Here is a 17,432-nt window from a genome sequence, read left to right as displayed (position 1 = left end):
GTCACTGTTTACATTATGTGAGCCTGCAGGGTTGCCAAGTCTGTACCAGCATTTGTAATTAAACACCAGCTGGCAAAAGCACCAAAGTTGTTTAAGGAACCAAAGCCAGTAACAGGAGCAACGCAGAAGTCATTTTATGTAATCTAAGAAGCCACGGCATCTTCTAGTTTTACTCACATATTTGATGAAGAAGGCCAGAGGCTAATCGAGCTAACAGTGCTAACGATAAATTGAAAGATATTAAATATTATCGATAAAAAGTGAAATGAAGTTATCTACTTATCAACTTACTGTGTGAGCATTTGTTGACTGTGTAAGTGTACTAATTGGGTCACAGACAGAAGCCATTTGTTTTGAAACATTATGTTTAAGTTTATGTATTTAGCAGACGCTTTTGTCCAAAGCGACTTACAAGTGATAATCGGCATTTTGCCCTTGAGGCTAACAACAACAGTAACAACAACAACAACAACAGTGACATCAGTCATGGAGAGGAGGGAACATGGAGTGGACAGTAGAGAGGGGGGACGGGTGCAGGCAAGGTGCTAGTTGTTCCTCTCAGTGTCCCCCTCTGCTGTCTGCCTCACTCACATCTAATTTCTGATCTCTTCCATTTGTGCGCATCTCGATGCGGAGGTCTCCACGTGAAGGTGAAAAACGTCTTCCGTTTTTGTCGATGCGTGCCGGCAGAGATCCGCTAACTTTCAGGCTGCCCTCTTGATCCATGATTTTCGACAGATGCAACCACTGTTCCGATGAAATGGAACAAAAGCTCAACACGGACTTAAATCATTAAACATGGACTGCAGTACACAAATTTGACCACATGATGTCATTCTTACTTCGTGCACCTTGAAAATTTGCGAGAAAGACAAAAAACCATCAAAGGAAAAACAATTTAATGCTCTATTACTGCAGCTATAAATCCATGTTGGTAGATTCATATGATTGTCCAATTTTATCTGAAGGATCCAAACATTATAAATATATATTATCAATTCTATAAAGGCATACTTATTAGTTTTGTTCCACAGTGAAACAGCTTTTTCCAACCAACATGTACATAGGCCATGGCACTGTGTGAAATTACAGTAATAACTGCAATAAGCCCCAAATAAATGCATAACACTCAAGGCACATGTTGTACTGCATAAAAATGGTCAAAAGTTTTAAACAGACAGTTCTTAAACAAGTAATACTGTTGGATACAAAATATTCAGTTCTAAAGAACTGGAATGTCCTTGTGTGACATCATTTCCGTCTTTCGCTTGTGCAACACAGTAAAGAGTTTTCTTTTTCTTCAAAAACCAGACATCTTCACGTGAAGCGGTTTCCCAAAGATGACTCTCCTGACCCAAAGTTCCTGTTTCTCAGATAGCGTTGGACCTCCTGCAGCTCATTTGGCCCGAGGCTCTGGTCGACCCCCGGTGTGCGCTTGTAGCTCAGAGGTGAGACGATGTAGCCGTTATGGTAAAGGCAAACCTGCTTACACATCTCACAGCAGGTGAAAAGAAGACCAAAGTAGGGAACAATCTGGAAAAAGATGAAAGAAATCAGGAGAAAGGAGTGCACTTTTAGTCCAACAAGCACTTTATTTACTGGTAAAGTTTAAATTTTGAATTATAACATAAGAAACAATGTTCAGCTCTGGCGACATTAGCAGCTGACATTGGAGAGTGGAGCACAATGTTCCACCTTGCTCATGGTATTCCTGCAGTGCACACACTCAACATGACTTTCCACACCCTGCCCCCATTCCCTCGTCTGCGTAGGTCACAGGTTACAATCCTCACGCTTGCATAAAAGTCACCCGTGTTTGAGGTCATTTCAATTCCCACAGGCTTGCAGGATGATAGCACAGCCATATATGAATTAATCCAACACTGACAACTTTTTGGGATGAGTGAACGCACCTTTATTGTGTTAGCAGTGAGTCCATTCCAGAGTGCCAGGATGCCCTTGGTCTTTACAACTTGCATGAAACAGTCAATCACTCCGGTAAAATGGACGTCAGCTCCACCAAAATGAGGAAGATGGGCACTCTGCGCCTGGGAGGAATATGAAACGAATATAGGTGAATCAGAAAATTATTAACAATGCTTAGCAAAAAAAGCTAAAACTAGGAATATGGATGGGGACTATTAGCTACTTTTAAATAGGATTGTGGAATTTTACAACCATTTTCACTCAAAGAACTCCAAAAACGAAGAAAACAGCTCTAGAAATCACTTCATTTTGTTCAAAGCACATGAAAAAATGGTCCTAAATGAGTAATGGTCTTTAAAAAGGTTATATTCAGATAAAGATTATATCCATTTGAGTTAGGATTTTTTTTAAATCAGAAAACAGCATACATGTAAGAAAAAATCCAGCTGTAATCAGTTCACAAGTGTCTGTATAATATCTGTAATTAGGGATGGAAAATATATCGATATCAATATCGGTATCGGCCGATGTTAGTCATTTTTTAACATATCAGTATCGGTCCGATTAAAAAAACGTGGCCGATATTATGAATCAATATTTTTTCCATCTTGTCACCATTTGTTTGCCTGTTTCAGAGGGTGAGGGGGGTGATGTGTATTTGTTTAGTCATGTCACAGTGATTGTAATCATCTCAGAAGAGTAAAAGTGTGTGTTGCGTGTACATAATAACGTAAATTCAGCTTTAATAATTTTTATTCTATGCAAAATCTGCTGATTTTAGAAGCATTAATGTCAGTATATCGGAACTGGCAAATATCGGTTATCGGCCATAACAGTGATCTTAATATCGGAAATCGGTATCGGCCCAAACATTTCACATCAATGCATCACTCTCTGTAATGGTATTTTTTTATATCTAATACGTTTTTTTCGACTGGAAATCAGGCTTGAAAATGTGCACAACAATTAAACAACACATTTCCGTTTTCACTTGCAGCGTCACACTTCTGGAAAACATTCGAGGCTTAATTAGATGCGTGAAGAGTGTTTGTTGTGTGTTTGCTTCGAAACAAACCATCTTTAACGTACTGAGACGAGTCACTCTGAAAAAACATTGTGTACCATTAGAGGCCAAGCTAAATAAAATACATGAGTCGTCGTCATCTTCCTCTGCTTATCCGGGTCCGGGTTGCGGGGGCAGCATCCCAACTAGGGAGCTCCAGACTGTCCGCTCCCCGGCCACCTCCACCAGCTCCTCCGGCAGGACCCCAAGGCGTTCCCGGACCAGATTGGAGATGTAACCTCCCCAACGTGTCCTGGGTCGACCCGGGGGCCTCCTGCCGGCAGGACATGCCCGAAACACCTCCCCAGGGAGGCGTCCAGGAGGCCTCCTGACCAGATGCCCAAACCACCTCAACTGACTCCTTTCGATCCGGAAGAGCGGTTCTACTCCGAGTCCCTCCTGAATGTCCGAGCTCCTCACCCTATCTCTAATGGGCTCGACACACGTGAGGCGACAAACGACCGCGATCAGCGAAATTTGTCGCTGTCGCTTTTATTACCTGACACACGGGAGGCGATCCGCGGCAGCAGCCAGCGGCAAAGCCATCTACGTGTTCTGTTCCATGGCGAAATCAAAACTTCCATTGTTTTGGTTGGCTGTGTCAGGTTGGAGGGAATTAAGGTTATTGAAGCGGTTCAGAGTTAAAAAAGTGGTAGATATGTTTCACAAGGTGCTGCTAGAGTTATGTGAAATCTTACTTCAGATTTTACTTTATAAAACACAATAATAATCAACTTCTCCTTCATGTTTGCTCGGAGATGTACGGAGCATCCTGTCCGCTCATTGGTCAGTGAATGAAACCTCCGTTGATTGGTCCTCGTCTGAGCGACAGCGATGAAAAGTTGAAAATGTTTCAACTTTCTGGGATCGCGTCGCTGGGTCGCCTGTGCACGACACGTGCACGAGCGCAAAATTTCACACGCACATTTTTCGCGTATTGCTTGGTAGGAGGGAGACCTGCGATTATCGCTTTGTCGCGCATGTCTCATTGAAAATGAATGGAGGAGAGGCGATGTCGCCTCCCGTGTGTTGAGCCCATGAGGCAGAGCCCATCCACCCTACAGAGGAAACTCATTTCGGCCGCTTGTATCCGCAATCTCATTCTTTCGATCATTACCCAAAGCTCATGACCATAGGTGAGGATTGGGACGTAGATCGACTGGTAAATCGAGAGCCTGGCTTTCTGGCTCAGCTCCCTCTTCACCACGACAGATCGGTTCAGCGTCCGCATCACTGCAGACGCTGAACCAATCTGCCTGTCGATCTCCCGGTCCCTCCTACCCTCACTCGTGAACAAGACCCCGAGATACTTAAACTCTTCCACTTGAGGTAGGACCTCTCTCCCGACGCGGAGCTGGCAAGCCACCCTTTTTCGGTAGAGAACCATTGTCTCAGATTTGGAGGTGCTGATCCTCATCCCAGCCGCTTCACACTCGGCCGCGAACCTACCCAGCAAAAGCTGAAGATCAGCTAGGAGGACCACATCATCCGCAAAAAGCAGAGACGAGATTCTCCTGCCACCAAACTCGACACACTCCACACCACGGCTGCGCCTAGAAATTCTGTCCATAAAGGTAATGAACAGATCCGGTGACAAAGAGCAGCCCTGGCGGAGTCCAACCCTCACCGGGAACAGGTCCAACTTACTTCCGGCTATGCGGACCAAACTCGCGCCCCTCTGGTAAAAAAGACTGAATGGCCCTTAACAGAAAGCCACCCACCCCATACTCCTGGAGTGTCCCCCACAAGGTGCCCCTGGGGACACGGTCATAAGCCTTCTCCAAATCACAAAACACATTTGGATTGGTTGGGCAAACTCCCATGCCCCCTCCATCACCCTTGCAAGGGTATAGAGCTGGTCTACAGTTCCACGGCCAGGACGAAAACCACATTGCTCCTCCTCTATCTGAGATTCAACTATCGATCAGACCCTCCTCTCCAGTACCTTGGAGTAGACCTTTCCAGGGAGGCTGAGGAGTGTGATCCCCCTATAGTTGGAACACACCCTCAGGTCACCCTTCCTAAAGATGTGGACCACCACCCGGTCTGCCACTCCACAGGAACTGCCCCCGATGACCATGCAATGTTGCAGAGACATGTCAACCACAACAGCCCTACAACATCCATAGCCTTGAGATGCTCAGGACGGATCTCATCCGCCCCCAGTGCTACGCCGCTGTGTAGATGTTTGACTACCTCAGCAACTTCTGCCTCAGAGATTGGACAGTCCATCCCCAGGTCTCCCGGCTCTGGTTCCTCCTCGGAATGCGCGTAGGTGGGATTGAGGAGCTCCTCAAAGTATTCCTTCCACCGTCCGACTATAGCCCCAGTTGACGTCAGCAGCTCCCCATCCCCACTGTAAACAGTGTGAGCGAGTTGCTGCCTTCCTCTCCTGAGGCGCCGGACAGTTTTCCAGAACCTCTTCGGAGCCGATTGATAGTCTTTCTCCATGGCCTCACCAAACTCCTCCCACGCCCAAGATTTTGCCTCGGCAGCTGCCACTGCTGCACCCTGCTTGGCTATCTGGTACTTGTCTGCTGCCTCTGGAGACCCACAGACCAGCCACGCCCTGTAGGCCTCCTTCTTCATTCAGCCTGACGGCTCCCCGAACCTCTGGTGTCCACCAGTGGGTACGGGGGTTGCCACCACGACTGGCACCGGCCACCTTGCGACCACAGCTAGCAACAGCCGCCTCAACAATCGCAGAGTGGAACAAGGCCCTCTCGGAGTCAATGTCCTCCACTGCTCTCGGGACACGGTCAAAGCTCTACCGGAGGTTGGAGTTGAAGACCGTCTTGGCAGGTTCTTCTGCCAGGCGTTCCCAGCAGACCCTCACTATGCGTTTGGGTCAGCCAGGTCTACGCAGCGCCTTCCCCTGCCATCTGATCCAACTCACCACCAGGTGGTGATCAGTTGACAGCTCCGCTCCTCTCCTCACTCGGCTGTCCAAAACATACGGCCGCAGGTCAGATGATACGACTACAAAGTCTATCATCGACCTGCAACATAGGCTGCCCTGGTACCAAGTGTACCGATGGGCATCCTTATGTTTGAACACGGTGTTCGTTATGGCCAAACTGCGGCTTGCACACAAGTCCAATAATGAAACACCACTCGAGTTCAGATCAGGCGGGCCGTTCCTCCCAATCACACCCCTCCAGGTCATGCTGTCATTGCCCACGTGAGCATTGAAGTCTCCCAGCAGGACAGTGGAGTCCCCTGATGGAGCACTATCTAGCACTCATCCCAGAGGTTCCAAAAAGGATGGGTACTCCGAGCTGATATTTGGCCCATAAGCACAAACAACAGTCAGGACCCGAAGGCGCAGGGAAGCTACCCTCTCGTCCCCCGGGGTAAACCCCAACACACAAGCAGAGAGTCTTGGGGCTAACAAAAAGCCAACCCCAGCCCTCCACCTCTCACCCGGAGCAACTCCAGCAAACGAGAGTGTCCAACCCCTCTCAAGGTCATGGGTTCCAGAGCCAATGCTAAGTATCAAGGTGAGTCCGACTACCGTAAATCCTCTAATACAGGCCGGTATTCAATTAAAAGCCGGGTCTCCAATTTTGGCCGGTGTCAGAGTCAGCGGAGGTAAATAATGGCCGGTCTCTTATTGTGGCCGGATGGAATTAACAAGCAAGTAGAGCGTCCCAGCGGTAGTCCCCAAATCAACCAGCAGAAGGCAGTAGGTGTTCAGCAGACCTTTATGAGGCTTTTTCTTCAACACTTTGTAACGCTACAGACACGATCCTCTATCACGCTCCTACCACACAGAGTCACGGTGTCAGTTAACCATGCTAATTCAACCCGCTCCACAGAACACACATCACCTTCCCTGTGGCTTACATAACACTCACACAACACGCAAATCAGCACATAGGAACTAGCAGAACGATAGGAAACACATATAACACAATACCCAGAATGCACCTGGCTTACAACCCCAGCCAGGTCATTACACTATCAAGTTCAAAGAGAACGTGCTGATTATGCTGCAGAACACTCTGGAGAGCAGCAGTAGGGGTTGTATGAACTACAGTAATCCCTCGTTTATCGCGGTAGATGCGTTCCAGACCTGGCCGCGATAGGTGAAAATCCGCGAAGTAGGGACTCCCAGCATGCCCCTCGCGGGGATTCCCTCCACGTCGCACCTACGTCACAAACCGCGGCTATAAACGGAAGTCGCCTTTCCAGCTCACCACTCAGTCATCGTTTCTTCAGATTCACGATCAGAGTTTCCAACCTACCGATCAATCCAACGAACTATCAGCTCATAGTAAGTTATCTTACTTACTTCTGGAAAGCCCGGCATTTCCGTGTCACTTCGTTGACGCTCGAACGCTCGGGGGTTTCCTAGAACAGCCGGCGTTTCACCGACGCTATCACTTCCGCGTCTGTGTAACCACGCTCCCTATTGAATTATCGTATGATCACATTCTCTGTGATCAGCAACGCGCTGTGCCAGACCGTAGGTACTGACACGTGATCGTTCATGTCAGTTCATTTCCTTTAATGTTTTCTGTCTTTTATTTGCGCCTGATGCGTTTCGCTGCTGTGGAGCGGGGCGCTGCGGGCATCACCTTGTCCTCCGATGCACTGATCACTGATACGGCCGCCAAACAGCAAGCGCTCCGCTGTTTTTGCGGTTGGTAGATCTATTAGAACTGCAGTTCAAAGGTAACTCATGAGGTGAATATATATGAACCCAGGTAGCAGTTTCTCTTTAGGATTGAGAGGAGATGCAGGAAGATAATAAACAGACAGGACAGAAAAATAGTCAAATAAAAACAAGTTAGTTTTTGTACCTGGTGTTGCAACAAACAGACACCATTGAAGGTCATCAGAAGTGAGGAACAGAAAATGAAATAATTATTTTAATGTTTAGAGCAGCAGGAACTCAGAGAGGCTGCAGGCGCATCCGTGAGTTTGCGGCTGCTGCGCAGGGGGAGGGGGGAGATGGCTGAAGCAGAAACTACCGTTGTTAAAAGAAATGTGTTTAACTTTGAAAATGTGGGCGCAATTTTAATTGTCAAAAACTCCAGCGAACCATTAGTTCATTTTGCTCAAATAGAAATAGAGGCCTGCCTCTAATACTGGCCCTCCTTCCAATAAAGGCCTGGAGCTTGATGAGCTTGAGTCAAATACAGGCCCGGGCCTGTATTAGAGGATTTACGGTATATCTAGCCGATACCGCTCAACCTCTGCCACAAGCTCCTGCTCCTTCCCCGCCAGCGAGGTGACATTCCATGTCCCAAAAACCAGTTTCCTTGTCCGGGGATCGGACCGCCAAGGCTCCCGCCTCGGTCTGCCACCCAATCCACACTGCACCGGACCCTTCATGTTCCTCCTGCAAGTGGTGGGCCCACAGTTGGATGAGCCCATGAATCCGGTTCGGGCTGGGCCCGGCCGGGCCCCATGGGCGAAAGCCTGGCCACCAGGCGCTCGCTCCCAGGCCCCAACACCAGGCCTGGCTCCATGGTGGGACCCCGGTAACCCTCCGGGCCGGGTACTCCGACTCTTTGATTGTATATCCATGAAAAATCCTCTGAACCGTTTTTTTGTCTCACCCTTCACCTAAGATCAATTTGTCATGGGAGACCCTACCAGGGGCATAAAGTGCCCCAGACAACATAGCTCCTAGGATCATTAGGGCACTCAAACTCCTCCACCACGATAAGGTGACAGTTAAAGGAAGAAATAAATATAAAAAGAGTCTGAAGTGAAATTATGGAGAAGTAAATGTTGCAAGGCTGGGAATGCAGGTTATACAGATTTAGGAAAACTCCCATTAGTCAGTGTGAAACTATATGACATGTGCTTCTAACCACTACCCTGCAGACTGAATGTCATGTGACATGCCAGCAGCAGACATGTCTCACAAGCCTGAAGGCTCTCAATGGGAGCATTTGATTTGCAGTTAAACCTGTGTAGAATATCATTCCCACAGCTCATTATAACCATAAGGACTGGAAGTACACCAAGTGACAGAAATTCTTTTTTTGGATTGTTGTCGTCATTTCACATCTGACTCTGATGGATTCCCAGATATTTAACCTTCTGTGGGGCCATTAGCACCTTGGGTGTCTGACTGCATGCAGGTTGTGTCGTGGAGCCACTATGTGGGCGGATGGGACTGCTGAGGTCACACGTGGGCCTTTTGTCATTTGTAGTGGAAACATAAAGCTTGGATACACTGCACTCATCTTAGATCATTGCCCTAAGCTTCTTCAAACACCCTCCAATGTATTCTTCACTAAATGTTAATGGTTAACTTCCAGATTTTGGCGACGGACAATAAATGAGAACATTATTGTAAAAGTGCTGCAGGTTTCTTAAGGTGGAAACACACAGCTCTTTGTACTGTCGGCTTCTATCTGTGGTTGGGCACACTCGCATTCCCAGCTGTTGTTAAACCTTGTGTCATCTGTCTAGGCAACCCAATCCCAGATGTAGTATCCAGCTATTGTTTCCTGAGTGTTGTTTGTAACACACACACACACACACACATTCTCAAACTTCATTTTAGGAAACATCATTTTTTTAAATAAATGTTTAAATAATCCACAAAATTTACTCATTTAAATGTATTTACAACTCCCAAGAGTATGTTTAAAATAATAAAAAAACACCTCCATGACTTCTCAGATAAACAGTGGGCCATTGGTTTGAATGACTTATGCATCTTTACTGCCCTCTCCTGGATGATTGGGGTAATACAGCCGGAGCTGAAAACATTACCATTATAGGTCATGAAAAACTGACTTTTACACAAACTAGTAACTGCTGAATAAGATAATAAGCCTTTCAAACAAGGACGTTGATTAAAATATTTGTTTTTTTCTGCTTAAACTTCGATCATTTTATAACAAAAACTAAAACTGCAGAGGAAGAAAGCGTGATAAGTAGCTGTATAGAATAATTATGTCAGATCTGTTGGTAGGACGTTTTCTTTTGAAAACTATGAATTATAATTTCAGCATCTTAGGTTGTCTTTTCTTCTTTACATATGTGTTGTCCATTTATTACAGTTTTTACATTTTTTGCTTTATCTGTAATTTCCACTCACTGCCTTGCCTCTTCAACCCTACATTATCACAATATAAAACAGTTAAAATCTGTATGCAAAATAAATAAACACATGGATCACCTACTTGCATTTTTCGTTTCACAGTTTCAAACGGGTACGAGAGGGTTTGAGCCACCCCTGCTGCAAAACAGCCATTAATGAAGTTCTGCAGGGGAGTGAAGCGAGAAGGTGGCTCCTGCCAGAGCTTGTCTATATTTATGTAGACTACATAGCATCCCACAGAAAAAGGAACCACACCTGTGGACAAATACCACATCACTTTAGTTGTATTAATGCCTTAGCATTAATGATGTGTAAAGCAGAAATAGAATTATGATTTAATAGTTAATAATAGAGGTAAACATATGTAGAAAAAAAACAACTTCTTCACAAAAATGTGCATACATACCCACAACTGTGAGGGAAAATCCTCTGTAGAGAGCATGCAACCCTTCGTTCCTGTAGACCTTTGAGACAGTGTGAGCTACGCCCGTATAAGTGGGCTGTCTGCAGTTCTGAATAATGAGTCTGGTCTCTGCCACCTCCAGAGGGTACGTTACAAATGCTGCAGCAACACCAGCAAGCCCACCTGCAAATATGGCCCTCCATTGAGAGATGGAGCCAAACTCATCCATATGAAGGTGGACTATCCTGTACACACACAAAACAGCCACACATCTGAGCTTTTAACTTTCCTCCTTTTGGGGAAAACACATATAAAACGAGACTTTATTTTATTTATCATTCCCTAAGAAGTGTGTGTGTGTTCTTGAAAAATTAATGGTGACAGAAGAGTGCAACAAAATAGATCCACTTTACACATTTGTAGGCGTATACTAGAGCAATTCTTATTTCAACAATTAGCATAGCATGGCATAGCATTGCATAGCATAGTTTATTTATATAGCACGTTTAAAATGCAGCATGGGAGCTGCCCAAAGTGCTGCACAGGCTAAAACAAAACACAACCATTACAAGGAGCTAAAACAAAGGATAAAAATCTCAATCAAAGGCAGATAAACCATGATGAATACTAAAAACACATTAAAACAATGATACAATGAAACACTAAAACGAGTCACTGTCTAAAAGCCAAAGTGTAAAAATGGGTCTTTAAACGAGATTTAAAAACCGCCAGAGATGGAGCCTGCCGAACTCCAACGGGCAAAGAGTTCCATAGCTTTGGGGCAGCATGCACAAATGCTCGATCCCTCCGCGATTTAAGTCTCATCCATGGCGTGTACAGCAGCAAAAGGTCAGTTGACCTCATCGTGCGGGTGGGCACATATGGAGTGAGAAGAGCAGAGAGGTAGGGAGGTGCGAGGTCATTGAGTGCTTTAAAAACAAAAGTCAGTAACTTAAACTGCACTCTGAAAATGACAGGGAGCCAGTGAAGATGTGGTTACGGGGGTCAAAAACAATAAACTCAGACTTCTTTTCATTCAGTTTTAAGAAGTTGGATGCCAGCCAGCCCTTCACGTCATCCATACATGCAGCCAATTTCGAGCCCGCATTCTTCTCGTCCATTTCCATGTATAGCTGACAGTCATCTACGTAGATGTGATAGTTCAGGCCATGCTGATTCAGGATATTGCCCAGAGGTAGAAGGTAGATTGAGAACAGCAATGGCCCAAGAACGGAACCTTGTGGCACCCCCCAAGGCAGTGGAAGACTGGAGGATGCACAGTCACCAAATCTGTACAGAGATGGTACGGTTTGATAGGTAGGAGCGGAACCATTTATGGGCAACCCCTGTCACCCCAACCCAAGACCCAAGCCGATCCAGTAAAATATGGTGATCGACCGTATCAAAAGCCGCTGAAAGGTCCAGCTGGAGCAGCAGTACCCTAGACCCAGAGTCAGATGCCACCAGAATGTCATTTAGCACCCTAACCAAAGCAGACTCAGTGCTATGGTTTGGTCTAAAGGCTGACTGAAACACATCCAACAACGAGTTGTTGTTCATATGGGCAGAGATCTGACCATGCACAATTTTTTCAAGGACCTTCGAGAGAAACAGGACTTTCGATATAGGGCGGAAGTTCTCATAAGTGGAGGGATCCAAACCAGGTTTTTTTCAATATCGGCTGAACAACCGCATCCTTAAAAACCTTAGGGAACACTCCAGTGCTGAGGCTAATGTTAAAAATGTTCATGAGTGCCGGGCTCAGCGCAGACACCGAATCACGCACCAATTTAGCCGGGAGGCAGTCCACCGAAGAGCCAGCTGGCTTCATGGAGCTAATCAGTTTCATCAAGTCAGCAAGCTGTACTGGAGCAAAGTCTGAGAAGGCAGGTGGGTCCGGCGGTTCCACATGGATAGTGTGTATTTGAGGCTGGAGGCTAATTAAATACTATATATCAGTGATTCCCAAGCTGTTTGGTTCAAACATGACTAACAGCAGTTTGAAAAAGTTACCCAGCCTCAACAATCTTCATGCTATTATTAATCACTTTGTGGATTCCGTTGTGATTTGTTGTAACAATGATGGCAAACATTTCTATCATGACCCTCACACATTGTTATAATGACCCAAAGTTGGGTTCTCACCTCAACCTCAGGAACAGATCCTCTAAACTAGGAACGGACTATATATCGGCATCGATATCGGTGTCGGCTGATGTTAGTTTTTTTTTACATATCGGTATCGGTTCGATAAATAAAACCAGGTTGATATTAACAACCGATATTTTTTCCATCTCGTCTCCATTTGGTTGCCTGTTTCAGAGGGTGAGGGGGTGATGTGTAATTGTTTAGTCATGCGAACAGTGAATGAAATCATCTCAGAACCATAAATGTGTGTGGTGTGTGTAAATAAAAATGTAAATTCAGCTTTAATAATTTTCATTCTATACAAAATCTGCTGATTATAGAAGCATTAATGTCAGTATATAAGTATCGGCAAACATTGGTTATCGGCCATAACAGTGATCTTAATATCCGATATTGGTATTGGCCCAAAAATTTCATATCGGTGTATCACTACTGTAAGCCATATATATATTATTCTTTGCCATTTTCTGCAAAACAAGCATGAAACTCATGAGCTGTGCTCAAGATGCCAGAAAATAATTGAATTGATTTTAAATGAAAACTATAATAATAATAACTTTTCCACGAGTAAGGGAAAGATGAAGCACAAGATCGATAGGCGGATTAATGCGGGCGTTGTACCGATCTGTCATGGTGAAGACAGAGCTGAGCCAGAAGGCGAAGCTCTCGATTTACCGTCGATCTACGTTCCTACCCTCACCCATGGTGATGAGCTTTGGGTAGTGACTGAAAGAATGAGATTGCGGATACAAGCTGCCAAAATTAGTTTTCTCTGCAGGGTGTCTGGGCTCTCTCTTAGGATAGGAGAGATAGGATGAGAATCTCAGTCATCCGGGAGGGGCTCGGACTCAGAGTAGACCCGCTGCTCCTCCACATTAAGCAGCCAGTTGAGGTGGCTCAGACACCTGGTTAGGATGCCTCCACAGTGAGGTTTTCTGGGCACGTCCAACTGGGAGGAGTTCAAAGGGAAGGGACTATGTCCCTCAGCTGGTCAGAGAACACCTTGGGATTCCCCCGTAGGAGCTGGCCCAAGTAGCTGGAGAGAGGAAAGCCTGGGCCTCTCTGCTTAGGTTGCTGCCACCGCAACCCGACCCTGGATAAGTGGACGATAATGGATGGAAGGATGAATGGAATATTGAGACAATCCTAAAAATTCCATTCAAGACCATTAACAAAAGGCCGTCTGCAGAAAATCCTTGACTGTAAAAATGCATGTATATGTGAAAACATTTGAGACAGAAAGGGGAATCATTTCCCCTTCTAGAACATAATGTACAAAACATGGCAATACGTTTTTCAGTAGGAAGAGGGTGAATATATAGCTGTGATCACACACATGCACACACACACACACACATTAGCCTTACCAGCCATCCCCATACTTCCTTATGGAAAGCAGTTCTCTGTGTAGAATTAAACAGAGGACAAGTCTGGCAGCCAGGCTACAAACACACACATACACACCTAAATGCCTAAAGCAGATTCTGTGCTGGATTATGCTTTTTGTTGCCCTGAGGGCTCTTTATAGACCTACTTTCAGGGCTTTGGCTTGTATTGACCTACAGAAACCCTAGAGAGGCACTTGGATTAACAAGCCCTCTGTTGAGTCTCACAGGCAAGAATTCTCATTCACAATTTCTAGCTGCAAACAAGTGAAATTAATCTGTGTAGCCTGTTTATAAAAGAGAAAGACAAAGACACATTTGACCAGGAGTGGTTGTTGACATAAGGCTGTACAGCAGATTGCTGTTTCCTTATATTCATTTTTAACAAATGTGACCTGAAAATCCATTTGTTAACAGCTGTTGGGTGTTTGTGAGTTTTGACAGCGCCACGCCGTTTTGGGTCACTCAGACCACCTGTGAGGCAAAACTCCGGGCACAAAATCTACATTTCACTTTAAAAAATCGACTGAGGAGATGTGGCTTCCTGATTGGTCGAAAACAAGATGGTACGTCTCTCGGTCGGTGAAACAGGAAGTGTTTTGCTGCAAAAAAAAGTAAACGAACAAATCCAACAACCCGCCTTTTGACATTCAGTATACCATAAAACTAGCAACTAATGTTAATTTACAGTTTAGCATGCATTTATTTGTTAGACCCGCTCTTTTGCGTTTTGTCTGAAAGTTGCAATGTAAACAAATAAACACACACTCAGCTGCAAAAAACACGAGGATAAAATGCCCAACGGCTGGACTCACTTCTTGTATGTTGTGAGATGAACTGCTGTGTAAGGAAACAACCGAAGGCACGAAGCCAGATTTCCTTTCCAGAACCCTCGAAGTCCCTCTTTCTGGTAGATGATGATGAAGCTTTGCCAGAAGCCGCGCTTGCTGTGAAATGTTCCCACCTGGCTTTTGATTTTCACCACCTCCAAAGGGGACGTGACGGTTTTGCTGAAGAAACCAGAGAAGCCGAGGCACAGGGAGCTCTGAGAAGCGGTCAGCCGGGTGTCGTTTCTCACCGAGGCCATCGCAGTTTGTTTGGCTGAACTTTGAACTTCACGACCCCCGTGACGTTGTCACTGTTCCTACAGGGAAGTTCTGCGTGGACAGATCTAATTTTAGTCATCCAGGACAGGAGTCTCCTGCCTGCTGACCTGACCGGTGGCGTTGTGTGACAACACATCCACGTGACTCTGATCGGTACCCGGGGGGGGGGGGGGGGGGGACACGGAACTTTTGGACGCTAGAGGGCGCTCTTTGACCTAAATTCAAATCCCTATAACTGTGCCCCTAAATGGTTTATGCATTGGGTTAAAAACAGGTGATTATATAATTGCAAAATATAACATAATCTTCATATTACTGATAAATAATCAAATAAAGACAAATTTACTATATTAAATAACTTGCCTGATGTGAAAACTGCTAATTAAACATCAGCTACATTTGCTTAGTCATCCAGGTCATGGTAATCCAAAAGGTTTCTAATTTAGGCTACTGGACTTTAAGAAACTAAAGAAGTCCAGTTGGTTTCCTTCGAACCCTTTTGGATCAGCTATGTTTAATACAATCATGGTCAATATGTAGATAATTTGCTGAAATGTTTTTAACCCTTTGTTTTTACTAGTCCAGTAAAAAAAAAACCTTAGCAAATGTCAACACTGAACATTTTAGCACACATTCAAAACAATTTAGAAACATAGCTACACAGTCCCTATAAATAGGGACAAGAGTATGTTAACAGTCTTATAAGCAACGGGTGTTGTCACTTTAAAAGTACAGGATTTTATGATTGGATGGGAAATCTTGTGAAATGTTTCCGCTAGTTTTAACTTTCAACTCATAATAAAGTATTTAAACTTCTGGCCACATTTAATGACCCTTGTGTTTTAAAACTGATTGATGTTGCAGATTGTTATCACTGGATGGCTCATTTTATCATTTACTGCCACAAGTACAAGCAGATACTGACAGAAGTTAGTACAGCTTGACTTTTAAGTTGAAGGCATGACAGCTGAATCTGGCCTTGGTTTTGAAAATGGCTTTTCTTTCAAATATTATCTTCTAGAATCTTGGGTGGAAACGGAAAGCTGATTACAGCACAGAATAAACAAATCCTTCCCTAATTCTTACTCTAACCCTTACTGTTCATCATTTACCAAAACAAAAATCACATTTTTGACATAGGATGTTTTTTTTTAATTAATTGCAATAACTAAAAAACAGCATTTCCTCAGTATTGTGCACAGATGTTTTCTTGTTGTTTTTGTTTTGCTATCTTTGCTCCTGCCAATATTGTAAAAACCTATTTTGTCCTATTTTGTATTTTTCTAAGTGGTCAAGCGTGCCTTTGATGTATTTGTAGATATATGTTCAGTTAAAAAGTGTTTTGTTAACAACATTTATGTATTGTGGGAAAACATGTTTCATTTAATAGACCTAAAATCTGGGATAGGTTTTACTTCCTTTCATTTTGTTGAGACTGGTGTGGTAAAAGCTAGAAAAGAAAAACGTGTCTTGACCTTTTCTCCAAGGTAGTTTTTTTTGTATAAATTTAGTTTCCTACTGTGACAACAGAAGAGGAAGAGAAACTTGATATATTTTGTTTCAGTAAACGACATTGGAAAACCTTACAAGTGAAAGCTGAAAAACTAGAAAATGGTGCAAAATTCCATTTATTTCAGTAACCCAAGTTAGATTGAGAGAGCATCTAAAGGCTCGGAACCCTTTGCAGGTGTTCTGGTTTCATTAGCTGATTAGAGTGACTGACTTTGCGTCTAGAATATTGAACCTTTTCACAATATTCTAATCGTCTGACATTTTTGGATGTGGGGTATCATAAGCTGTATCACAATTATAAGAAATAAAGACCTGAAATATCTGGCTCTGCATGGAATGAGTCTATCTGATGTACTAGTTTCACATTTTAAGCCAACTATTAAAATAAATGAACTTTTGCACCATTTTCTAATTATTTGAGTTTCACCTGTAAGTTATTAATATTTATATCTGACCTTTGAGTCTTGGGATCTGACAGGAGACTCCATCTGCAGGTGTTGCAATATTTTCATGCATGAGGCCTGGACCGTCTTGCTCTCAGATGACATTCACCTGCTTGGACTTGTTTTTATTTTGGAAAACTTGATATGACAAACGTCACTCGTGAGTCATATCCGTCTAAGTTTAAGCTTTGGGAGCTGATGGTCAGTCCTCAAAGTTGTCATAAATGAAGACCCCTGTATCGGGTTTAGTGCCCCAGAGGTTTTACTCAACCTTCCAGAGAATGAAAGCACAGACAGGACACAACAAAAGATCGCAAAGAAAGTAAAGATTTAAAAAACATTCATGGACCTTCTAAATGTCAACTTTGAAATCACAG

The 17,432-nt window shown here is 44.3% G+C and overlaps 1 protein-coding gene across 1 annotated transcript; it reads right to left on the bottom strand.

The window, feature by feature from the left end:
• Positions 1-882: 882 nt before the first annotated feature.
• On the bottom strand, positions 883-15,245 carry slc25a43 (solute carrier family 25 member 43). Its single transcript, XM_015948739.3, has 5 exons — positions 14,810-15,245; positions 10,465-10,706; positions 10,141-10,313; positions 1,914-2,048; positions 883-1,533 (listed from the first exon to the last, which is right to left on the bottom strand). Exons 1-5 carry the CDS (start codon positions 15,079-15,081, stop codon positions 1,318-1,320), a joined length of 1,038 nt encoding a protein of 345 aa, XP_015804225.3. The 5' UTR covers positions 15,082-15,245; the 3' UTR covers positions 883-1,317.
• Between the last annotated feature and the right edge of the window lie 2,187 nt (positions 15,246-17,432).

The sequence above is a fragment of the Nothobranchius furzeri genome, chromosome 1, assembly GCF_043380555.1.
Source record: "Nothobranchius furzeri strain GRZ-AD chromosome 1, NfurGRZ-RIMD1, whole genome shotgun sequence".
NCBI classification, from domain to species: Eukaryota; Metazoa; Chordata; class Actinopteri; order Cyprinodontiformes; family Nothobranchiidae; genus Nothobranchius; species Nothobranchius furzeri.
The sequence above is the reverse complement of the archived record's forward strand: the minus strand, read 5'-3'. Positions and strand labels throughout refer to the sequence as shown.

What these genes read in the sequence shown, in the direction of transcription:
- slc25a43 (XM_015948739.3), bottom strand. Translation starts at nt 15,081, where the DNA reads ATGGCCTCGGTGAGAAACGACACCCGGCTGACCGCTTCTCAGAGCTCC. An exon ending in CTGTGAAACGAAAAATGCAA is followed by an intron (nt 2,049 to 10,140) that starts GTAGGTGATCCA and finishes TATTCCTCCCAG; the next exon opens with GCGCAGAGTGCCCATCTTCC. An exon ending in TCACTGCTAACACAATAAAG is followed by an intron (nt 1,534 to 1,913) that starts GTGCGTTCACTC and finishes ATCTTTTTCCAG; the next exon opens with ATTGTTCCCTACTTTGGTCT.